This window comes from Gallus gallus, chromosome 1 (genome assembly GCF_016699485.2).
Source record: "Gallus gallus isolate bGalGal1 chromosome 1, bGalGal1.mat.broiler.GRCg7b, whole genome shotgun sequence".
In the NCBI taxonomy this organism is placed as follows: domain Eukaryota; kingdom Metazoa; phylum Chordata; class Aves; order Galliformes; family Phasianidae; genus Gallus; species Gallus gallus.
Window position 1 is genome coordinate 20,589,954 of NC_052532.1, and position 26,379 is coordinate 20,616,332.

At 40.3% G+C, this 26,379-nt stretch overlaps 1 protein-coding gene across 3 annotated transcripts in view; it reads right to left on the bottom strand.

Annotated features, from left to right (window-relative positions):
* Positions 1–1,569: 1,569 nt before the first annotated feature.
* The window catches only part of MAPK11 (mitogen-activated protein kinase 11), a 30,449-nt gene continuing 5,639 nt past the window's right edge, over positions 1,570–26,379 (bottom strand). For all 3 annotated transcript variants that reach the window (XM_040688028.2, NM_001006227.2, XM_040687943.1), the window contains exons 2-12: positions 19,926–20,055; positions 19,346–19,404; positions 18,070–18,181; positions 15,614–15,643; positions 15,430–15,477; positions 12,863–12,977; positions 12,668–12,739; positions 10,984–11,063; positions 7,693–7,771; positions 6,213–6,386; positions 1,570–3,057 (exon numbers count right to left, since the gene is read on the bottom strand). In XM_040688028.2, coding sequence (XP_040543962.1) covers positions 2,984–3,057; positions 6,213–6,386; positions 7,693–7,771; positions 10,984–11,063; positions 12,668–12,739; positions 12,863–12,977; positions 15,430–15,477; positions 15,614–15,643; positions 18,070–18,181; positions 19,346–19,404; positions 19,926–19,940 — 858 coding nt within the window. In that variant the 5' untranslated portion in view covers positions 19,941–20,055 and the 3' untranslated portion in view covers positions 1,570–2,983. The remainder of the gene's footprint in view (positions 3,058–6,212; positions 6,387–7,692; positions 7,772–10,983; positions 11,064–12,667; positions 12,740–12,862; positions 12,978–15,429; positions 15,478–15,613; positions 15,644–18,069; positions 18,182–19,345; positions 19,405–19,925; positions 20,056–26,379) is intronic.

Consider the following 26,379-nt stretch of genomic DNA (forward strand, 5'->3'; position numbering starts at 1 on the left):
TATTTACCTCTCTTTCCCTGCTTCTGTTGGTGGACAGATGTTTTTTTCCATCTGTGTTCAGATGATAAGCATTATTAGCACTAAGCCTTCCCTGCTTCGGTCTCAGTAGGGTACTGCCTTTCCAATTACCCTGTCCTGCTGTTGTAAACTGATAAACTTACCACATCGCATTCCTGCATTTCCACTAGGGAGTCTGTTACCTGTTCTAGGAAAAATAGGTTAATTAGTGGCTTTTGAGGTCAAAGAAATGGCCTTGATTTGGGAAATGGAGGAAAAAACTGTCTTTCGTACTACCATTTTTCTTGACATTACAATGAGATAATGATTTATGAGTTTTGACAGTACTTCATTAAAAATAGCTGAGCTCCTGTTATCCATTACTGTCACCTCTGATTAGTTTGCACGTGGCTATGACTGTATTCTTCCTACATAATTTATCTCCTAGAAAAAAAAATCACATCTGTGAATGGAAAATAGGATATAATTTTCTTTGGTATTTTAACTACCCAGTTAAGGAAGACTCAGAGTTGCCAGGAGAACAAATTTTGGAAGTGATAAAAAAGCTCTGTGTCTTCCTACTTAACTAGATACGAGAAGCAGAGATTGTCTGCTCTTTGCTTACCACGGAGTTTTACACATTCTTTGCAACATTTGGAGCTGGCCACCCCCACAGCTAGGAAACCGGATCAGACAGATGATGGGACAAATCCCACACTAAACTCATTATCGTTTGTTGCAGAGGGTTCTCATGAAATTTATTGCATCCTTGCCCTTCCAGCTGGAAAACAGTTGCAGACCAGGCGAGCAAACTCAGCATGGGATTCAGAAAATAAAGCACTGAACTATTTTTCTGTTAAGTGGTAAACAAGTAAATGAAAAACTAGATGCGGAAGACATGCCTGAGTTATGATTTTCACCAGGTAGCCAGACAAATCATTTAAGGATTTATAACCTTTTCACCTATTTTAATGTGAAATTCAGATAATTGCTGCACAACCATTACAGGCCTCATGAAGCTCCAAAGGGTGGCAGTGTAATGACAGCCAGACACCAATTCAAAGGACTCTCAATAAATCCAAGCAAAGTTTACATGCATTGAAGAAAGCCGAATACAAATTGCTGCAGTCTACTGAATGTAAGTAGTAGATAATTGGCAAACATTGACAGGAGTCATAGAATGATAGAATGGCTTGGGTTGGAAGGGACCCCAAGGATCATTATGTTCCAACCCCCACACCTCAGGAAGCGCTGCCAGCTGCTACGTCACATCCTAGACCAGGTTGCTCAGGGCCCACCCAGCCTGGCCTTGAACACCTCCAGGGATGGGGCATCACAACCTCTCCGGGCAGCCCGTTCCAGCACCTCACTGCTGTCTCAGTAAAGAACTTCCCCGACATCTAATCTAAATCTTCCTTCCTTTGGTTTAAAGCCATTCCCCTTGTCCTGTCACCATCTACCCGTGTAAAGCACAAATGAGGAGCAAGTTTTTTAGGTGGAGTGATGATTTCTATTTCTCAAAGAAGCCAAAAGTACTACATCAATGTCTTTCAAAAAGAAGAGTTCTCGGACTTGACTTTTTTCTATCTGTTTATTAAGAAAAAATCTTTTTACATAGAAAAGATACAGAGGAAGATAAACAAATGCAGTAGAATTCATTATCTCATGTAATAGCTGTACAACTGGATCTTAATGACAAAAGTTGAAGAAAACCTAAGTAATATAAAAAGCCACCTCCAAAATGAGACTTTGACAGTGAGAACGAGACACAGAAAGGAACACTGAGTAGTTTGTGCAACCAAGTTCAGTAGTACGTGAGAAAGACAGCCATTAAATCACAGGAGGCCTTATGCCAAAGGATATTCCTGCCTTACTCTTATGCCTTCCACTGGGAGAGGAGACAATGAATTAAATTATTTAATGCAACTCAGTATGCAGTCTGCCCTGCAATTTATTATGTATGTTTTAATTTTCCAAGCTGGAAAGCCCTTCACATTTTGCTTGAAAAGAAAATCTGTCCAGATGGCTACCTGGTTTGTCACAAATCTGCAATCTATACTTAAACCTTATTTTGTCTCGTTTTCCAATGGCAGTTTGTAGGCTGTTTTCTCACGGCCCAATTGAAGGAAAATCAGACAATGAGGAATACTGAGTTCCAAGTGTTGAACCGGACTGAGTATTCTTACACTTTGATCTGTGACAGCCTTGGCTGATGTTTGCAGAAAACCACAGAGATGTGTCGTAAACTGTGCAAGACCAGCAGCCCTTCACCACAGCTGTGGTTAGGAGCACCATCGGGAATTACAATGGTCTCACAAACGGGCACTGTGCAGATTAAAGATACGTATAGGGAAAATAACGAGGACAGACACTTTAATGGCAACAAGACAAAGATTTATTTTTTACTGACTTCCAACTGGTGCTAGATTGTTTGAGAGACATCTAGTAAATCTGTAAGACCACCACAGATAGGACTACGTGTGCATATTCTGTCTATCTTGCTACCACACCCTCTCTTCATAAAGGCACTAACTATAAATAAAATGAAAACAGACAGTTAAAATTAGGTTAATGCCAGGAAAAAAAAAAAAAAAGGATTGCTTGTATGGAATTCTATGTTTATGTTTGTATACATTCATGCGTTAAATGCACAATTTTAAAATGAATTTAAAACTTCACCTTCATTTTGGCAATACGACTGATAAAATGAAACATGCAGAAAACACCGTTAAACAGAACTCAGTGCATAATTTTGTCAGAACAGAGCAGTTCTTTATCACCCTTTATGAACTGGGAGTACATTCATATTACAAGGTAAGAAAACCTCGAAACAGACAACATCTGGCTTCTGTATAACAACATATCTGCTTTTCCACATCTCCGATATCTTTGGATAGTGAAATCTACGTTTGAACACAGGTTAAATTGTATGGTTATATCTTAACAGTCCTCACGGTGCAGCAAGGCAAAGCACAGCTGCTGCCGTTCACTGTTCTATTTCCAGGCTATCCATTTTCAGGTCAGGTGGTTTAAAGCTCATCACTTCTTCGTAGGTAAGTTCTGCAGAGAGGGGGTAAGAGAGAGAGAGAAGAATTACACAATTTTACCTAATTTCTCTTTAAAAGAAGAACATTCCAGACAGAACTGTTAAATGCATACACGTGATTTGTAGTCTGTATTTCCAGCCTCATTAGGGTCTATCTAGATCGAGACTCAGAGTGCATTCACTAGTTCTGCTAACTTGGATACATTATTCTATCATGGTAAAACACGTCTGCCCCCTTCACCTAATTACTGAAACACGGCGGCCCTGAAATGGAACCATCAGTTACGCTGTCAGATGACCTTACAAAGTGATGTAATGAAACACAAAATGCAATGCAAACTGGAACCTTTAAAAGCACCCAAACAGGTTTTAAGATGTGCACTTTTAACCACAAAGAATGTTCTTTATTATCTTCTGTCAATTGCCTACAACATAAATCATGTGCAACACTGCACCAATGCCTCTGAATCCAGGTGGTATAGGTGTTTTTTGTATTTTATTGTGGTTAACTTAAAGATCCTCTGAGAAAATGTTCTTTTTCTGTCTAACAAGCATGCAGCAGTCCTACTTTTTTCAAGAGAGGCCCAACTGGAAACACAGATTCACTGCTATTTTATGCTGCTTTTGGAAGAGCCCTTTATCTTTTCATGTTAACACCATATTTTGTGCCTTGTGCAGCAATGATGCATAGCACCGGTGGCCACCTCCTATGGATTTTCTCAAGCTAGATAACGTATTTTAAGGATCAAATCCAGTCCATACATAAATAAGTGGCCAAGTATGTGCTATTTCAAGATCTGACAGCTAATAAACATAACAGTGGACTGAGCCCTACTATAAGAAGGGCGTACAAATCCTACGGTTGGGTCTTGGCTACGCTTCAGTTGCACAGCATGCTGTAGCATACCACATCCATTGAGCAGTGTGCCAGCTTTGCTAACCATCAAAGGATTCCCCTGGAAGGAATTCCACCTACAGAGCCCTGAGGCTGAAGGACTTGTTGGGCCACTCAGTGCTCGATACGCAGCATTTAAAGAGCACCTGGTCACAGGCAGCCAGGTATGTCGGAGAGCTCCTGGCTGAAGTCAGTAAGGCAGTGCCCTCACAGATCAGGTGCCTGGGACAGTGTTATAAATTATGCTGCTGGCTGTGCACTGCATGCTTATGAAGCTCTTTCCTCTGTTCTCCTGTCACCTAGTTAGCTGAAAGTACAGATGTTATGCTGAGATATGTGAAACTGGAGCAGCAGCGAAGCGATAGTGCGTAGCATTCAACTCTGAATGGCATTCTCTTGGCCTCTGCATTTTGAAATATCTTCTAACTGATTAAACATGTCAGAAGGAAATCTATGAGCTCAGGCTACAAACCTCAGCTGTGCAACAGAGGTCAAGGAAACTCTTAAGTGCCCAATGTGTAACACAAAGTGTCTGAAATCTCATTTTGCTTTGGCTGCTCAGTGCCCCTTGGGATCAAGCACCACTTTTAATTTGAACACAAAAAGAGAAATATGGCACTGATGTCTGGAGAAAAATGGGTCAATATTTCATTAACAACTCAAACATTTTATGCAAATGGTGACCTTTAATGTCACCTTATTAAATGTGGCCCACGTGGTACTTGAAAATATTTACTTTTCCAAGCTAAAAATGTGGCCAGGAGGAAGAGCTGCACGTTCCATGTCAGTGTAGTTTTGAAATTGTTTCTTCCTGTATAAAGAAGGAATTTCAGCTGTAGTTCCCAAAGCACAGCAATGTAAAAAAATATGGTACTGCTGTACGATATACCGCCCTTCCTACAGAATTCTCCTCCAATTCATCAGTTTCGAGTCAAGCTAAGATTGTTCTTAAGTTATTTTAACAAAGTTTCGTCACAAACTGAAATCAGCTTTATTGAATTGGAAACTGTGAAACTTTGCTGTTAAGGACTCCATCAGCTGAACAAGCCGAAGAAAGCAAATCATCCATTGGTAAGTACCAAAGCAAACCGAACACACCTCCTCACTGCCAGGGTCTGCATACAGAGCACAGGTAAGGAGCAGCTGATGCCACTCAATCCTCACTTTCTCTATAGACCCACTAGGATTCTAGAAAGCCTTTTCAGGACTCTAGGAGGCTGCTTTATTGTAGACAGACCCACGACCCATTTCCACTCCTTCTCTGAGGAGTGTTTGCTGTAGGCAACCTCCTCAGTGCCCAGGATAAAATGTGGCACAAAATGCAGAAAGTCAGTGCAAGGACATGAGGAAGGTACAGGAGGTCAGTAATGTTCACCATGAAACCACCTACTGTGCTCATATATTTTATCACACTTTTCTGGAGAAAAGGTTATAGAATATATAAATAGAAACAGAAAAGTGTTTATTTTATAGATTTCTTACTGATGAACTTAAGCCAAGGAGAGGGCTTTAATAATAAACAGGAAGAATTCATTTTCTAGAACATTTCTCAATGTAAAGTGTTGAGTAAGGATGCCTTAGCATAATACATCCTCATCAGACAATGATGAAATTGGACTGTGTGTTTTAGTATACTTGCAAACTTACTGTTTAGCCACATTATTTCTGTGATACTACGCTGCAATATGGCCATGATGCAAGCATGAAATTAACTACTGAACAAACGCTGCTGCAGTATTTCTCAAGGATGGGGTTTGGTCACTCCAAAGAAAAATCATCAGCTCACACCTCAAACAAGATCAACAGCGTGCTTTATCTACGCCCAATTAGCTGGCTATATTGAGAAGGATTAGTAAAATACACATGTACATAGCAATTTGTCATTTCTGGTTCTGAAGAAAGCGAGGCCAGAATCCCAAACAGTGACAGTTGCCCTAAGACTGTTCCTTCAGCTGAGGATCTGGCCTAGAAGATTAAAAGGAAGATGAAATGAGCGGTTACACGGTAACTAGGGTCAGCTGTTAGTTAAGATTAAACTTTCTATAGGAAACCTAGTCAGGAGCTGATAGAGGAATAATAGGGGAAGGGAGCAAAATCCAGAGAGGAACTACCAGCCCTTCCACGTCTCTACTCACAGGAACACACATGGACTGTCTTTGCATCCCTGAAGTATAAGAGTTAAAACTGCTTTGGTCAGAAACAGAGCAAAACTGTTTGTGAAGTCAAGTTTTGTTCTGCTGACTGTATTAACTCCTGTGTGCAGTTATCTGTTACCTTTCCATTCTTCTATGGTTCGCTCTTTATTCTCTATTGACTCATCATAGAGCTCGGCCTCAGGTTCGTCATCCGGATCATGATACTGTACAAAGTATGGATGTGCGAGCGCTGCCGAGGCAGTAATTCTTTTATCACTGTCCAATATCAGCATCTTCTCAAGAAGGTCTACCGCTGCGGGGAAAAGAGAAACTAGGATCAAAACTAGAAGGGACCATCTGGAAGTGAAAGAGAATGCAACTGTTTACACGCAATCTGTTCTCACTTTACACTCATTTAACATTATTGGAAAAAAAAACCCACAAAATTTAAGCAATATAACGATTTTTGAAGATTTTATACTGAATAGAACTTTCACAGTTGGAAGAAGCTTCTGGTTTGCTTGTGGTGTGTGCATCGGTTCATGATAATCTATCTGAAATCTGGTTCACCTCTTCAGACATTCACAGCCTTGACTCTGACATCAGCTGTGTGCTTCGAGTTAAATACCCCATGTTGTGCACCCGGTGCTTCACATGGCCCCATCACACAAAAACTCCAAAAGAACTTTACAAGACCTACCGCCGAGTAAATGGGTTTAATAGCAACAGCTGTAGATTATTAGAAATGAGAGAGATCTTTAAGTCTGAAATTGGCTTTATATGGATAGTTTACCACAAATTATTATATGAAATGATCGTTACTGCCTTCATGTAAGTACTGTCATCGAGTTCCCTTTATAGTATCAGTACATAGCGTGTATTCATGGAATACATGCAAACAGATTCCATTTCTGGTAAGCATTCACAGCTACTTATATTTGTAAAAATAAAATTGTATTTCAACAAATATAAATAATCCACATCTTAACTCAAAATATTTCCCTCTATACAACTCTTGAATGTGCATTAGATGAAACAAACTAGGAAGCATAGCAAGATGTTTCAAGTGACTGGGGCATCTTCTTTGCCATGTCACAATAAATGATGCATAGAAAAATCTCTTTTGCACAGGCAGATCCAATTGGTTAAACACAATAACAGCTGTGCCAAATCAGACCAACAGCCAGTCTAGCCCAGTATCCTGTGTCCAACAATGGCTCATAAATTCTTAGGAAATAATACTCAAAAGGAGCATTCAAACAGCTCTATTTCCTGGTGTATTCTCCTCCTTGCCAGCAATTCACAGCTCCTGGCCTTCCTGAGCCAGAAGTGATGCCTCTCATCCAGATCCTGTGACATTTTTTATTTACCCCTGCTATATATAGCTTGCTTTTGCTTTTCACCCACAGACTGTTTTCACCCATCGACTTTTCCATTAAGAGGTTCCAGTAATCTCCACCAAAAACAAAAGATTTGGGCTTCACAAAGGAAAAACAGTCTGAAAGGTTAAACAATGCTCTCTTCACAGCGCCAATTATCACAAGGGAACACACAGCAAAGGAAATCTTTGGTTCAAGTGTTAGTGAGACATTTAAGCTGTATCACTCTGACTTTCTTACCTAGTGGATTGGCACCACGAAACACTGCCTTCAAATCCTGTTGAGGCATATGTGGAAGAGATTCAATGTACTTTCTTGCCTAGGAATAGATCAATATACATACCACATGCACAGAGGTTACATTTTGCCCAATATTAACAGTATCAGCTCTAAAAAAATCAAATACTCATGGCATTTCTTACACATGGGAAACCTTCTAAACAGTCACTCATACATATAATTATTAGGCAATTGAAACAGGTGTACAGTTCTAGGGGTTATATGTTAGCACTTAGGTTCTCATCTGTTCAAAATGGTTCACTGATGTGTATCCCCAGGAAACACATGCATGGAGCTTTCAACCACAAATCGCCACCTAAACAATCTTGCAGTTACCCTGGGCAAAGGGGCATCATCCAGTTGTGCTCCCTTCCCTTCTCCCTCTCCTCAGGTGAGCAGTACTTTCACCAACCAAAGAACAAAGCCTGATTCTCCTAGGGCACAGATCTTCAGATGTTGAACAGAACTTACAGCCTGCCTTGTCTCCACAGCTGTGAAATGTTCATCCAAACTCCACCAGGAAGACCTACACTCATATCTGACCCACGGATGTTGGCAGGATGCCTGACACCACGTGATCCCAGGAAAGGGCTGAGCAGATAAATCAGATCAGTGTTATTCAGTGAGGAGGCTGACTGCTGATCATAAAGGCTACAGACATAACCAGGAGTTCTGAAAACACAAGAGCTAAAGAGGCAAGTTTGTTTCCTACTCAAACTGATAGAAGCCATGTCCTGGTGCTTGGGGTCCCCACGTGCAGGACTCTGCACTTTCCCTTGTTGAACTTCTTGAGGTTACTCTGACACATAACCTGCGCAGTCCTATAGCCACATTTAGGAAACAGATCCTATTCCCTACCTCTCTCTCTGCCATCTTAGTTTCTGCTGCTGCTATGAATTGATATAAAGTATTTTAAATCATTACATTTCATAGCACAGTCTTTTTAAATGCTGTCCTAATTTAACAAGGCGGATCTTTATATTTTTTTCCTGCTGTTTCAAAGCTATAAGCACATTCTGTTATAATTCTAGACTCCCATTAGCGACATTTCAGAATCTTGATAAGGTTCCCATCCTAATGGAAGTAAAACCTCATGACTTATGTCCCCAGTATATTAAAACAATATTAGCATTTTCCCTTTTTGCTGTAGGAGCTGGCAGCGAGGCTTTCCTTTTCGGCAGCTGTAGCCCATCGTGCAGGGAATGATGCTTGAAGTCTCTACAAACACAGGATTCACACCACCTTTTTTATGCCCCTAAATTTCACAGAGGTAGAAAACACATACTAGGATGTCAGAAATAAGTTCCCGGGGCATGAGTTTATATAGGTGTATGAACAGCGCAGCAGAAGAGAGCTTTTGCACATTCTTGCATGGAAGCTATGGGCTAGGCAGAGACAAGACATACATTTATCTCATGACAAACATCTGTGGATTTGTGGATTAGTTTTTTTCTACGCTGACATCAATTAACATCATTAATCCAACCATGACTGAATAAGATATGGTCAAAATTACCTCCAACCAATGCAGACCTGTCGAAGTATACTCAGCAACCATTCAGCTGCATCTATATATTTGCCACTTAACTAATAGAATCTAGATGTTTAAATTAATCTGAAAATAATGAAGTGCTGCCGGTTTAAACCCGTATTAACAATGCAAGACTGACAAAACAGCTCAGTTACTTGTGCTGAAAAATCCCGTTGATTTTTAGTTCTCATTTATTGAACACTGTACTGACAACTGAAAAAAGGCTTGAGATTTCAGATAACCCCTAGCTTTGCTGTTAGAGGAACAGAAAAAAATTGCTCACAAAAACTAGCTGCATTAAGTAATACCTAAATTGTAAGGACAAAAGAAAAACAACATGGTAAAGAATGAGGAGGAAGGAATGGAGTAGACACTCCCACACACACGAGACAAGGACTTCCAAGCAAAGTATGCATCTTCTTGGCACTGCTCCTCTACCTCGGTACCATCAGCCTGGAGGTGACCTGGCCACACTCTCATTCATTAACTTGTTTTTTGTGTTCTCCCTATGCTCTATAATTAGCCCCGATGTCACAGTTTCAGAATCCCTATGGATCACCACGTCTGCTTAGACAAGAAATCTAAGACAGAACCAGATACCATCACCAATAAGTGCTTATGGTATTTAATATTGCAAAAGTCGTAGAATCTTAGTAACATATAAAGGCTACTCAAGTTCCTATGCTTAACACAGCACAGTACAAGACTCAATCCAATCTCCTGGCATAAAGGCTGATCCTCCTCCTGCCCCGCGGCTTACAGGCGCTCAGTAGCCACAAACTCCAGGGCTGCACACTGGTGTGTGCTGATGAGGCTCCATCACGCTTGGACCTTCAAGAAAGGTAGGGTTCATTTGAGGCTCCCCTACTCTTTCTGCTTACTTAACTAGCATTTTCTTTATTAAGTTCAAAGGAAACCATCAATATACACTAGATCTGAAAAACAGCCACCAGTATTACAGTGATGTCTACATGGAAGATGTTTAAGAAAAAAGCTGCAGCTCAGCAGGTATCTGTGCTGTTGTTTATCTGCATTTTTACACCCCGCCCATCACACGCCTTTATCAGTCAATGCCACCTCTCAGTCCTTACAGCTCAGCTGGACTCACATGGTTATTGCCTTAAGGGAATCTTTTAAGTGTAGCTTTAGCAGAGAAACAAAGTGGAAATAGTTTGTCTACTGAATGAGGGAAAAAAAATTACACAGAGAGTTAAAAATTACATTATTAACAATACAGATACCACCATTAAGGGTGAACCTCACAAAAGCATTCAGAGAGATGAATAAATATGAATTTCAAATTAGTATCTTATTCCAAATAAGATCACTCACCCCAAATGCATTATTTGATTCTGAGATCTCTGTTCCCTCACAACAATGGAAAATGTGGAAGTGAAAGCGACAGCAGATTTAATAACAACAGTGTAATGCTCTGAGCTGAACGTCAGTTTGAATTCTTTTATTGTAAGTATAGCAGAAAAGAAATCATCAGGATCAATTGCAAACTCCTTTGAAACAGGAACAGGTAACAAAATGAATCCAGCTGACAGTCAAGGTATTCGGATACCTCTGAAAAGAATGTTTTCTTAATGGTGCTATTGTAGCATTGGAAAAGAAAGATGATCTTAAGGTGTCTGCTCATTTCCAAATCAGATATGTCTGTCATACAGGTCAAGAAGAATGATAAAACATTGGCTAACTCAATGGAGCTGTGAACTCACGTGTTCTGATGATATCTTCTTCAGAAGCTCAGAACTGGGTGTACCCACAACCTCCATTATTCTCTTCAGTTGATCAATATCTACGTTGTTTCAGGAAAATTAAAGGCAATGTAATAAAAGTAAATGTCAGACAGAACTGCTGGGTTAAACTATTCATGAGCTTTCATGAAGGTGGTTGTTTAAAACTATTAAGCAAGACAATTCCATTTTAGTCCACTGGATGATATAGATTCATAGCTGCTTAAACCTAATTTGGAGTACCCAATTCTTTATCGTTTCTGTAGCACTGTGTGAATCTCTGTCAGGTGAGCCCATATGTGAGAAAATTGCCTGCAAAAATATCGCTTCCCTGTCCCAGCTTCCAATTTAACAGACTCTTAAGCTTAATTTTAATAGCACATTTATGTTTCTGAAGGGCTGAAAAACAGTTCATCATAGCAAACGGGAGTAGATTACTAATGCGAGAGCTGGTAAAAGGAAAAATCTCATTTGGTAGCTTCAAACTGTTTTATATCAGTGTCAAGAGTAAAAACTTTAAAATGTGCATTTTTCATGGTCATATATGACCTGTAAAATACATTACATTTTTCCCTAGAGAATAATATTTTACAACTTTATTTAAGCTGTAGTCAGATAATTAATTACATAACTGTAGTCATATAGTTGTAGACAATATTTTATAACAGCAAAATATTTCTTGAAAGCAGGATGTATCGATTTTTCCATGGAGTACATAACCAAACAGTCTGAAGCACAGTGATCATCCAGATGACGGACATCTGAACGATGCCTGTGCTTACAGTAGAGCCTAATGAGGCTGAGCATGGCAGAAGAGTCAGTGGGAAGACTTGGTCTCAGGTGTCTGAACAGCTTTGTCAGGCAATTCTAACATGATGCTGGCAATGGTTTGGTTTCAGCATAAGCATTGGCTTTTGGGGAGGTATAGAGTACTAAGAGATGTCAACATCCAGTACAGAAGCATGCGCCTTTGTTTCTCACATTAAAAGCTTTCTTTTTCTGATGCAGTTACTTTCTCCTTCCTCATTAACATTACTTCTTATTTTACTGCTCTCCTCAGCACCTATTCTCTCATTTCTCCTGTCAGCACAGGCAGTGCCAATGGAATCCACAGCACAGTGCTGGAGGAAAGAAAGCATTCTGTCGCCTCTGTGGCACTTGTGGAAATTCTGGCGTTTCTGTAACAGGAAACAATATCCCTCTTTATTCACTTACTACTGAAAAGTAATTTTTTTTTGCACTTTAGGAACTTCCAGCCTTAGAGCAGTTCTATGTCTTAACACACTATTAGCAGATCAAAAAATACTGCCATTACTCAGCTTCGTTTTTAATGTACGTCATTTATGTAAGACACACACGTGGAAGAAAACTGTTCTGTTGTAACCAGGCCATTATTGAAATACAGATACAACATAGGAAGGAAATACAGATACAACAAGGAAGAAATGTAATTATTGTTTAGGAACATCTGCTCCTCTTTCTTTTTCTACTGGTGGGTCTCATACGTAGCTGCAATATATATCAAACTGAGAGAATAACAAAATTTGTTTATGGTTTTAGAAATTTGTTACCTGAAAAGCATTTTCATACACTTGAGCTATTAGAAAAATGGAAGAACTGGACAGTATTTCTATAGCTGCATTTTTCTGCTTTTACTTAAGGATACAATCATCTCCCGGAAACAGGGCCTTCCCTTTCAATAACTCTGCCATGATGCAACCAACAGACCAGATGTCAACTGTCAAAAATCGAAGAGAGAAATGTGTAGGATGAATCAAAGCCATCATTAAGAGGAGTTGTTTCCATGTAGATATACTATAACTATATACAGCTGTAGCAAAATGAAGCCTCCGTAGTCTACCTGTTTGATTGTAGTGCATCCAGTTCAACATGATTTCTGGAGCTCTGTACCATCTTGTTGCAACGTAGCCAGTCATTTCATCATCGGTTTGTCGAGCTAAACCAAAGTCTAAAATCTACAGGATGATAAAAATAAATAGAAATAGCTCTTGTTACTTCTGTTATGGGTACTGATTTTCCCCATTACCACCCCAGTGAGGACTGGAACAAGAGGATCTTTAAGGTCCCCACCAACACAAGCCATCCTATGATTCTGTGATGGTTTATATCTGAGTGTATGCAGCACTCCAAGAATCTCTCCACCAGTGAAGTAAAACTGCAATGCTGTGTATGAGCTCCTGTGCTCTCCCTGCTGTGTGCTGTCTATGGGGATTATAGAGATACTTCCATGGTGATGAGTCTGGCCCTCTGTCCTCTGAGAAAAACTTTACACCTTGCCTAAAGTTCAGTTTTCCTCTGACACTTGCTTTTTGAAAAATGGGCACTGTTGCAATAGAAATGAAACACTGCCAACTGGGAACATTTGTATGAAGTGCCAACAGCAAATGCCACCGGCCATAGCATGTAAAGACCACGCGAGCAGATCACAAACCCCCAGAAGTTCTGTTGTTTCCCTCTCATGTTGCTTTCAGCACTGTTGCACGCAGGCAGCATTTATCCAAATCAAGCAGTGTTCTGATGTCACTAGGAGGGGAACATATATCCTGCACAACAAGGTACATTTACATCATGTGCCATCTATTTTTGATAGAGCTCCCCCAGTGAAACAACAACAGGGCTCGGTTTAGGTACACATATTACTCATAGGCACGATGGCAGAATATTCCCTTCCATATGTTCTCTCTTGGTAAGCTTACATTGACAGGACGTTACTTCAAATCATTTTTTCTGCTCAATTCCTTATTTCCAGTTTTTAATTAGTCAGTGTCCTACTGACTGTGGAGCTAAAAGGTATCCCACACTTTAAGAGATGCTGTTGTGAAAGTGTAACGTTCAGCTTCAGTGTTGTTTGCTATCTGACTATTCAGCGTCTCTTCAAACAGGAATATGAATAAAACCAGTCACAACCTCCCACGCTGAGATCCAGAGTTATCTGTTAGCCTAATGGCAAATCCTTTTCACTGGGAACACAAATATTTTAAGAGTATAATTCAAAATTCTGCATTCATAATCCAATATAATGATATAAGGAGTCTAAAGAAACATGCCAAAGTATAAACAACACATTAACATATTTACTTCTAATAAACATTAAGAGCATTATATATTTCTATAAAAAATATACGTGAGGCAAATAAGGCATGAATAAGGGCTTGAAACTTGAATACTAACATCTCCATTATTATAAGTAAGTGTCAGCAAGATTTTTTTACTAGCTGATGCCTTCTATCAAATGTACACACACAAACATGTTCTGAGTCTTTTTGCTTCTATTCCCTTCTTGCTTGCACTTGGAAACGTCCACTAGATTGTTCCATTACAAAATAATTTGGTATCAGAGGAAGGAAAGCTACAAAGAAAGCAAAGAACAATGCAGCAAATGGTAGGAAGAAATGCGCACAGATAAAATAATAGAAGACGAGATGAAAAGGCTCTTACAGTACAAAAGCAGAGCACACATTTTAAAGCGAATGATCAGAACCAGATGAACTATAACATTTCACAGATGCTGAACATACAGACGTGAAAACATTAAAGGCATAATCATGAGAATTGCTGAGTGTCTGCAGCTCCCACTAACCCAAACAGGAACTACAGTTTCTTGCAACAGATCAGGATTAGCATGAGAACCTAAAAGCACTGCTCTTAGTCAGTACTGCGCTGGTTTTTTTTTGCTGTTCTCACAATATTTGGAAATTTAAATCCCTCACAGCTGGAATAAAGTGATTATAGCAGAATCCCAGTCACAGAAAGAAACGTGTCGTGGAGAAATGCTAAGCTACTCATTTTCAAGCTTTAGAAGGCAAAGTACACTTCCCCTTTTTCCTCCAGAGCCTCGTGCCTGTTTGTTAATATTGCATCACATGGATACTGAAGGATATGTATTTCTATAAAGATGTGAATTAACATAGTGTGAATTGCGGTTTGTTTTGTTTTTGTGTTAATACTGACTGTACCTGGGGATACTGGCATCTCTCATAACATTTTTACTAAATTTAACTCATATATTCTGTAGATATAAAAATGAAAGGTGCTACATGGCCTCACCTAAACTTGGCAGGTGTAGACATCATAGGCTAAAAGTGCAAGAGATACCCAATTAAGTGCTCTGTCATGAAATGTGCTATTGGGCCTATGTTCTGTCTGTGAGGAACTGGGGAGGAATGCTTTGTAAAGAGACTTGTGGTGATAATAAATTCACATTTGGGGAGAAAACACGTGTTCATGGAAATGCTTCTATGGCCAGGGAACAACAGTAGTAAACATACAAAATTTATGGAATCAGAAACAAAACTGGCAAATGCATGTTTTCCTTAGAGAACTGTAATGCTGAAAGCTATTAAAACATTCTTCGTTATAATAGAATGATTCCTCACACTCTCTCCATTACAACAGAATGATTCTTACCCTCAATTCACAGTCTTCATTTACAGCTAAGTTACTGGGCTTCAGGTCCTGTACCAGAACACAGAGAGTCAGTCAGCTACCATTTTAACCTTTTAAGGTATATTCTAAATATGTCTTAATAACACATATGACATATGGAGGGACACACTCCGTTCATTTTTATTATAGCAATGAATGAACTCACCCTGTGGATGATTCCAGCCGAGTGAATATACTGAAAAACAACATGGGGAAAAAAAAGGTAAACTTGGAAGTCAGACGTTAGGAAGATGTAGGTCATTTGGTTCATCTTTTTGCTACTGGACCTGATGGTTTTTTATATACAGCATAGATTTATGGCACACTACATATTCGAGGCAGGTGGAGAAATGACTAATTTCAAAGCCTATCTGCGTTATCTTACCCAGAGATAGATATTTCAGAAAAAGTAACTGTAAACGCTGTCCTAAGTGATACTTGCAGTAATTCTCCATCAAAAATTTCTCATTTTGAAAACCTGAAGATACTGAAACATGTTCCAGTCTTGTCTAGATGGTCGTTTTGTGCAGCTGGTTTCTCAGTGCAGTCAGTGGCCTTGCAAACAGTATGGCTGACACCTAAGTAATACAAGTCATTTTTCCATCCCGTGAACACTGAATGGGGGTGGCAGCTATTTGCTCCCCTGGACAAGATGGTGGCCAGAACAGACATCCAGGCATTGCTTCAGATTCACTTTCAGGAGGGACACAAAGTGGTGTTTCAATGGTTATTTAGTGTCTCTGCTATTTTACATATAATACGAGATCTCAAAGACTGAGAAAAGCTTAACCTGTAATTGCCTAGAGTTCAACTATTATGACTGACAGCCAATTTATTTATACAATCTTACTGATAAGGACCAGTAGGAGCTCTGAAACATACTCTTCCATTCTCTAAAGAAGCAACTACCATCTTTTAGGAGCAAAGATTACATGAAAAATGTTTATATCAAAGGGGGAAAACCCAAAGAAAACAAAACTGCATTATTTTCATTCCAGGCCTACACACTGTTTATCAATGGGGCAGGGACACACTTAAGTGCTCTTCACAATAACTGTAAACAGCTGAATGCAGAGGAAACCAGAACACTGCTTGCAATAGAATTGACTGCGTACAGTGCTGCTGAGAAGGGCCGCTGTAGTCCCACCAAGCAGCTCTACTTGCCTGCCACACCAACCCTTCATGTGTTCCAATGGGATCTGCAGAGCCTGAAGCCTGTATTGAGTACTCCCAGGCAGATAGATGTACCAGTGAGTCCAGGTATAAGGACTAAAGCTGTAATGATGGCTTAAATGTAGAGAGGGAGTTATCTCTGATCAAACGTTCAGCTAATGAGATGTGAGAATTTCGATTCCAAGCTACAAACAACCCCTCCCCTTGGAAACAGAGACAGTGCATTTCTGAAATGAATATTCACTTTTGAGCACAACTGTTACTTAGCTCTGACACAACACAGTCATATTCAAAACCGTGAGTTGGATAATTAACTCTGGATTCATCTTCCTATTTAAGCTATTAACTTAAGTAAATGAGACAAAGCAATTAAGGGCTCAGATCTGCAATTCTTCCTTACTAAAACCTGCACTTAAATTGATAGAGCCCACGAGCACGAATAAGAATTATCCTCTCAGGCACCACATGACTTCCTCAAAACCACACAGTAAACATCTCAGAGCTTTTTACCACCGCTTGCTTTCAAACATACAGTTGTTTTCCCAGTCAAAAATTTCAAATATTAAGAAGTTTACTAAAGCAGCTGAGCTCTCTCTTTTCTTTTTACATATGCCTGGAATAGAACCCTCAACACTGGCTGAGGAAAATGTTTATCACCCAGTACTGGGAAGCATTTCCTAAATGTTCTGCTGCTTATAGACACTTTCATGTTTAATGTCAGCAAAATGGAACATATTTCAGTTCTTTAGGAAGAGAATTTTGCTACAATTTCATTGCCAATTGCCTACATGATTGAGTTGTATAAAATTTAACAATATGATTAAAGGAAACAATGAGCTTACAGGAAGATTCAATCCTAAGTGATCCTGTGTAACACTGTACATTGCTAGGACGAACCACTACTTCCAAAAGTTTCCCAATAAATACAACCAACTTGCTTATTTCTTCACCCATGAGACGCTCTCTACAAATATCACAGCTGTAGCTCTTTTCAAACTGCCTCATGTTTTTCAAAGCACACATGTGAATTATGGTTAATGTTAATAGTTTGTTAATGGTTTGTTAATGCTAAGCTTTAACAGTTTCACATTCTTCCTAAGTTTTTCATTATTTTCCCTTGGCAATGTCTGAAGCACACGATGTGTGCTACAGAACACCTTCACTTGAGAGACCATATAGCAAGTGAATCTCCTTCAACAATAGCTTAAACAGACCGACTGAAAGTCAGTGTTGGATGGAAATATTCCCTGTGCACTGCACGTCACCATTTGCAGGCTTGGGGGTTTATTTCTCGTTAGTAAAATAATCAACATTTCTGAAATGTTTGCTGCTATCTGAGCACTGCAGACACAAACTGAAGTGTCCTAAGTACTGAACCAGTCGTTATCACAGTCATTACCACAACATCTTGGTTGCTCTCTCATATATATCCTTATATTGAGCCAATACCTTAAGTCCTCGAAGTAACTGATATATAAGAAACTGTATATGGTCATCTGTTAACTTCTGGCACTTCACAATGTTATTTAGGTCAGCACCCATTAAATTTGTCACAAGATACCTGTGAAAATAAAACACACCTCACAGAAGAAAACAAATAAACATTCCCCATTCAAGACTGGCAGACTGTAAATCCTTGTAAAAGAAGTACAACCAACGAGTAACTACACACTCCTGTTTAGATTCCTTTTCCAACCTCTACTCATGTGTGGTTTATGTCCCTCCAGTCAGCTATAAGCTCTAATAAAGGAATCACAGCTATGAGATTTAATATAGGGAACAAGAAAAATCCTCATGGCACATTAAAAGGTTTTATCTGTTTTTCTCTCCATGAAATACTGGAGCAGTTCAAGCAGGGGAGAAGGCATCATGCCTCGAGATGAATAGGGATTCTGACCGCCATAGAAGTGGAAGCCTGGGGCCTCTAAACTACAGATCCTGTGAGGAATATCTGATAATGGAGATTAACATCCAGGTGGTTGAAATCAGAGTGCTTTGAGTGTTTTGTGTAATTTCTTTCCCTAAAATACACTGGATTTTATTTTATTTTTTTCACAATTCTTGTAGAAATATTGATTCACCTCCAATCAATCAATCAATCAATCAATCAATCAATCGTGTTGGGACAAAAGTCTGCATCTATCATTCTTTCCTACTTCTTGTTTGCATAATTTTGCCCCAGAGGAGTCTGGCCACCAATTTTCATGGAGAAAAAAAAATGTTTGTTAGTATTTCCTTTTCTAAACTGTTTATGTAGTTGCTTGTAGCAGATTTAAGCTAAGAGCAACTCAGTATATATGGTGTGTTTGAGTAACACCAAATCAGTAACACTAAATTAGCTCTTGGTTATCCAGGTATCTAATTTACCTTGTCTAAGGTAGCCAACAGAATACTTTCCTGCATTCCTGAATGATCCCATCTGCCTTTGAACAAAACAATCTACAGATAACAAATACTTGAACCGAATATGCTTTAAGTTGCATTTATGCAACACTGAAACATTTATGAGATACCTTCAGTCTTATAAGCCATCATTCAAAAAGTCCTACAATGAGGCCTGTCACCTTGCTTTTCTTCTTATGGATTTTTTAAAAAATTGTTGTGTTTCTTCATACAGAGCCAATTTTGGCTTCAAATCTACTACAAAAGTATGTGCTTCCTTCCTACAAACAGTGCTACGTGGTTACTTACTAACAAGTCAGAATGATTTTAAAATGCTACTTACACTTCATTAAAATTTTCTATTGATGTAGCAGGTGTAAAAACATCCAGCAATCCTATAACCTGAAAGACAAGGGAATTTACATTTTATTTTTAGAAAAATGGAAAGCAACATACAATTAGTATTGACAGTGCTTAGCATTTTTGACAGGAAGCTTACAGACGCATGGCGTGTGTTCATCTTGAGGACTCAGGGTAACCTGCAAAATAGGCAGTTTGTGCAGGCAGAGACTCAGCTATCTCCGTGACCAATTAAAAAATCTATTAATTGCAAAAAGGAGAATGGGACTGTAGATAATCAGAGAAAGACAGGAAATGTAATGTCACATTACAGAAAAGCTTCCGTCAGATTCCATTAGCTGAATCTCCAAGACGAAAGTAGATCATTTTGCAGTAAAAAGGCAGTGTTTTACTGGAAGTCTTTACAGTCCAGTGACTTCATTATAGGTGAGGTATCCATGTTCATGTATCCAGAAGGAGTTGTATGCACTTTTCTAACAGGATTTCACCTAACTGAAATTATGCCTGTATGACAAACTTGTGTCATAAAAAATCTGAAGGGAAAGCACTCACTCTTCACTTACATTCTCATGCTTCATGTGCTTCAGCAGCCTGAGCTCTCGGTAGGTCCTCCTTGCGTGAATAAGTGATTGGAAAGGTCTTGAAAGCTTTTTTACTGCCACCTTCTGTCTTGTTTTGGTATCATAAGCTGAACTACAAGAAAAAGAGAGTCCACGTTGAAAGCACACTTCCTTTCAAAGCTCTCCCCTCCTTCACTGGGTTTTACTGGAGAAACTTCTGCTCTACAGGGGATTCTCACTCCTTTGTCCTCTTTTACCTTCCATTCATGGGTTGCAAGTGGGAGAAGCTAGGCAGCAGTAACCATGATTCAAAGGCAATTCCCATAACGTTTCCTCAGGCAATACCAGTAATAAATGATCAGGTATGTCCTGAACTTCACATATAGAGTGTGCTTAACTCCAGACATGTGGAGATATCCCACTGAGGAGGACACAAAACACGCAGGCATTTGCACAAAAGGGAGACCCACTGTTTGTTGTGCATTAAATGATACAAGTGCGATACAGCACAGTTAAATACTGTCTGTTATGGAGCACAAGCACTGAAGTGATCACAAAAAGATTCAGTTTGCCACTTCCTGTTGTTGAGAAAAATATTGCTTTAATTCGCTATTTATTCATTTAATTAAGAAGTTGTTCAAATAAAATACTTTGAAATTCTCAGTTTAAAATGTGGACAACACTATCTGCAATTGTTAGCAGCAGCATTAGCAAGCACAGACCTTAATACATTCATCATACTGAACTTAATTTTGAATGACAGAACACTACAAATTAAATGACATGGAAAATGCACAGTGCAGGATGGCAAGAGGCAATAGCCACACTAGATGCTATTAGGTCCTTGCGATCGGTCTTTGAAACATTCCTGACAGTTTTGAAGCACTGAAGGCCAGGCTGGATGAGGCCCTGGGCAGCCTGGTCTGGTGAGTGGCATTCCTCAGAATCAGAGGAAACAGATTCAATCAACTGGTTTCTTGCAAGCACCACGGAAGCAGTGAGTCACTCACAAGATCAATGAAAGAGATAAGCAGATTACTTAGCTACTTTCTCTCAAGCATCACAGCATCAGATCTTCAGGGAAGTTTTAAAGGTTGTGACTTTGCAGAGCACCTCAGGAAGGGCATTTCCGGAGCAGAAGAAAGCATAGGAAGTAGGAGAAGACCTGTTTCACTTGCAGGAGTGGGTGGAAAGGACACCATAGAGATGCCTGTTCTGACACAGTTATTCAGGATATGAGGACACCGCGTTGCTCAAATATGCGGAGAAGCTCAGAGAGCGAATGGTGCAAGAGCTGACAGTAGAAACACCCTAAATTCCACAGGACTGGCCACAGACACAACATGAAGGCTGCAAAAGTAAATGTGAAGAAGCAGAAAGGAAGCCAGTACTTTGCTGTTAGCATAACAAAAATGCAGTGTAATGACTGTAATCCTGGTCACTGAAGCCAATGGAAAGTGGCACAAAGTCAGAAATACGTACTTGCTATATCCTCTCTAACAATTTACAGTGAAAAAGAAATGTTTATACAGATAAATAAATAACACTGCCCAAAGCAGCAATCTGTGTTCAACGTCTCAGCTCTTCTGGCAATTCACAAGCCTCCCCACTCAGGCTTTTTGAGATATCATATACATTATACACGGCTAGGAGGAATTAAGTGTGAAATCCCATTGTCATGACCAACATCCCTCTCCTCCCTGTTTTAAAGTCAAATGTGGGTTTTAGTAGTTTAAACACTGCAGATCTTTAAGATAGATTGCTTTTTAGCCTCCATATGATTCAGATGGTATAAAGAACTACTTTTCTATTTCAGTAATTCTTATGACAGCAGCTTTTTAGACCCAGGATGGAAAGCCATTAGAAGAGAGAAAGAAAAAACAAATAGCAGCTTTAGTTTTTGGGACCTTCAGTGGGAAAGCATGAATTGAAGCTGAACAGGCCAAGAGCTGTCTCGGTTTAAATGTGTTCACCCATGGTCAAGAAACCATGGAGAATGGTAACTGGAGCTAATGCCTTCAAGCCTTTTCCTTTCCTGGTTTACCATTATAATTCAAGCCGTAAACACTGGAGCATTCAAAGCAATAGATTTCACTTTGTTAGAACACTTTTGTTTGTCAGATTCAAGGATGCCTTGCATCTGTGACCTCTGATCACTGTTTCGAAGCAGCAGGCCACAGTCCCATTCCTCTCCATCTCTGATTTTCAGACTGAGTCTCTCCCTCTCCCCAGTGCATCACCACAGTTGTGATCTGAGTCATCCACAGATTTCCTTGCGGCCCCCCGGGCAGACTGTTAGCAGCAGGAGCAGCCATTTCCCTTCCTGTGCTGCTCTCTCAGAGCACTGGGCTTTCAGCCTGACAGCGGGCAGCCATGCAGCTCTGCGGGCCCACCTGCAGGAACCCTCTGTGGCTGCCACCAGCTGCTGATCAAGGAGGTTCAAAATGCTCCTCCAAAACAAGTGCGTTGTTAACAGCCCAAAGGCCTGCTGCTATTTAAAAAAAAGGGCTAGAGGCCCCCACCTTCTCTTATAATGCATTACACTCTTCACATACCCCTGCATTTCACCCTACCCCTGCTTTTAAACTAGGGAGGCCTGCTCTGTCAGCCTCTTGGTATCTGCAGTATCTCAGTACCTGACAGAAACTCACAGCTCTCTTCTTTTGCAAGGCATTTTCTACTGATGCAGGTCCTTTGGAGCAGAGGCATCTGCTCTGGCAAACCAGCCCTGAAACAATTGCTTGATGGCAAAAATGATCATCCTTCCAATGATTCAACTGCTGTGTCCTCAGTTTCTTTCCATTTACTTATCCTGAGCTGATTATTTATTTTGCTTTATGTAGCTGCACACAATTATGCTACGGAGATAAACTTTGATACTTGTAAAGGGATATCATCTCCCACCCCTAAACTGTTCTTTACTTTTAGCATTTCAGTTGTTGGAACCAATGAAAATGAGTTTTTAATTTCCTGGTTTCAGTGAGCATTCTAACATTACCACAGAGCAGTTTGCTCTCACACCTCACCGGTATATGGGAATGCCACGTTAGCTAAAATTTCCATCATAACATAAAAAGAAACACAAGTCTGCCTATTTTCTACTTAACAAGAAACAACACTGCACTCATCTTAGTAATACCTTTTTTAGATATGATTGTTCTTGACCCAGAACCCCTGGCAGTTACGCCAGACATTTTTTTGCTGTCCTGTCTCAGATCAAGGATATAAAAGAGTCATTATTTTCTTTGAAGGGATGGCATCGTTGTGACACAGATAAGAGACTTCTGCTTGGCGCAACTTTCAATCACTGCTAAAAATAGACACACCTTTCCGGTGTTGTCAGCTCCCTTATCTAATATTTTGGTTGACGTTCCACCAGATGAAAGAGCAGCCTCTATTTATATGCACATCCTTTCACTTCTTAAGGCTTCAGAGAAAAGTTTGGACGTAAAAAGCTAAAGTAGCCCAAAAATTCACCAAGATTTTTGAATGGTTTCAAGCTGACTTCATGACTTTGATGGGGAATGGATTTTTAGTGCTGAAGTTTATAAATATTGACTATGCATATCGTTATTTCCACAGTATCCATGGTTCGTTTATCCTCTGTGGTTGCAGACCGGTAATACTGGACAAACGACTCCTCTGCAGCCTGCCCACATCCTTCAGGGCTTTCTGGATTAGGAGTACAACATTCAGCTATGGCTGTTTTTGACTTTGAGATCACATTTGTTCCAACAGCTGGAGGGCTGCTTGTGGCAACCCAATCTACCAAGCCATGCATGGGGCCAACTTACATCCTATTTAGTAAACTCCAGTATGCAGTGCAGGAAGGACTGTTACTGGGCTCAACAGGTCCCATTCCTGAACTTACTAAATGCCGTGGGCTTTGAGAGGGCTTATTAGCTGGGTGCAGTACTATAGAAAGTGTCTGGAAAAAGCCCAGCTTGAATGAAGTGAGGGAGTTCTCCTTATTTCAGCAGTCAGCTGGGGTCTAGCTGATGCACAATGAAGGCATGACCCAAGCTGAGCATGTGGTGCCAGTATGGTGCATCTGCAGTGAACTCCCAATTTACTGTTATCCCCATCAGCTGATACTCCATACCCCATCACCGCAGACAACCATAAGGCTTTGGTAGGCTGAAAAGTGTGATTTTATGTTTGTAGAAGCATTGTATCCATAAAAATAATTGCTCTAAGAGATTAATTTAGGATTAAGCGCAACAAACAAACAAACAAACAAAAAAAGAACAACACACACAGAGAAGACCAACACCTCCAATTTAATCTATACAACTCAGTGTCCCAGCTTGTGAGGCTCTTACCCCTGCATCACCACACGTTTGACAGCTGGTTGGACACTATATACAAACTTGGAGGGAATACGATGCATGAGTCAACCCTTAAATTTGTTGTCACAATGATATGAGGTTTGGGTTTTTCCCATAATGTTCAAGGCTACTGCTTTTACATCTTCCAGCACAGCATAACATAGGAGTTCCTTTCCTTCACCGGCCAACCCAGGGGAGACGCTTCCCAGAATGAGTATTCCCCACTGATTGTATACATATAAATGCATGTAAATGTAAAAGGAAAAAATTAAAGAAAACAAAGTGCAATTCACACTCAAAACCCAGATTAACATGAGCAGAACTTAAAAATGGAAAACACACAGAATTTCTGCCACATATTAAGCACAGCCACACCTTGAGCTCTTGTCCACAGACCTTAGCACCCTTTCGCATTCCCACTGACTCCTCCCATTGCAGGAGATATGAATATCTTTGTGGCCAAATGTCCCTTAGTAACATCCTGACTTCCTAAAATAACAAAAAAACAGGTAGCATCAGCAGGAGGGTATATGTGAGGAAACACTGAGGAGAAGGTATGGAAAAGAAGTCAGCATACAGAGAATATAAGCTCAGATACAGGCAGCCCTTACTGCAGTATGCATTGGCGAGTACATCAGAAAAAGAGACACACAGGAACCCTGACCTGACCCTTACTATTGCACAGTCTGTCATCTGAGTTCCTCACAGCTGCCGTGAATGACAACTCTTTTTATGAAGGGCTGTTCCAAAAGAAATATTTCCTACATTACGATGGCGGCCCACAACGTTCGAGGCAGGTGTGGGTGGTACAGCGGTAGACGTTGAACCTTCCCACCAATATCCTGTTACATGTTGTTGCCACGTGACAGATGGCAGCAGAGGGGCAGTCTGACAAAATGGTGTCTGATATGGATGTGCATACGAAGCAAAGGTGTGTCATTGAATTCCTCCGTGTGGAAAACACGGCACCCACTGACATTCATCAGTGCTTGCAGAATGCCTATGGAGACCAAGCAGCGGATGTGAGCACAGTGAGGCGGTGGGTGCGCATTTCAGCAGTGGTGACAGCAACTGTGGGTCACCTCTGGTGCAGATTTTTATGGGCACAGCATGCAGGATGTTGCTCATTACTGGCAATTGCTGGCAAAAATGCACAGCTAACGGTGGTGACAATGCTGGAAAAAAGAGTGTTCTGTAGCTGAGAATTTGCTCCATCAAATAGTGTCATTGTGCTCTTTGTATAGTATGGGAGCATATACATATAATATGGTTTGGAGTTTTGTTTGCAAGGTTTAGTTGATGATTTTTGTCTTCTGAGTCTTCTCCAGGATCTTGTTCTCCTTTATTTTTTTCCTTTTTTTTTTCTCTTTCTTTTATTTTTATTTTTTTTAAGCCAGACTACTTCTTATTGAGATGCAGAATATGTCTACAGGTATATATAAGTACACCTGAAGATATGAAGATAGAGTTAGGCTCTTCTCAGTGGTGCCCAGTGCCATGACAAGAGGCGATTGGCACAAATCAGAACACAGGAGGCTCCATTTGAGCATCAGGAAGCACTGCTGTGCTGTGCAGCTGACAGAACACTGGCACAGGTTGCCCACAGAGGCTCTGGAGATCCCTGGGGATCTTAAAAAGCTGCCTGGGCGTGCAGCTGGGAACCCTGCTCTGGGTGTCCCTTTTTGAGCAGGGGTTGGGCCAGGTGGACCCACAGGTCAATGTTAACCTCAGCCATTGAGTGACTGTGTGAAGAGTCCTGAAAAAAGCACAGATGGCACCTACCCAGCACCTGGAAATGGACTGCAGCAGCCACTGGTAATGCAGCAGAACAGCAGAACAAGGCCACCGTGGTAAGATCAAGCCAGGCAGCTAACTAAATCCAGGAGATGGTTCACGTGTTTCTTCTTTATAAATGGCTTGTTACTTTACACAAATTCAAACCTGTGACTTCCACCCATTAAGAGGTAGAGTTTGTATTTGTTAATAAATCACGCCAATCACAACACATATGTGCATTGGAAGGAGCCCATGGAAAAAAAATGAGACAGTAACAAGACAAAGGGTGGGAGGATGAGCAATGGGCAGCTCTGAAAACAACACATTCATCTATTCATTAGAGAAAAAGAACT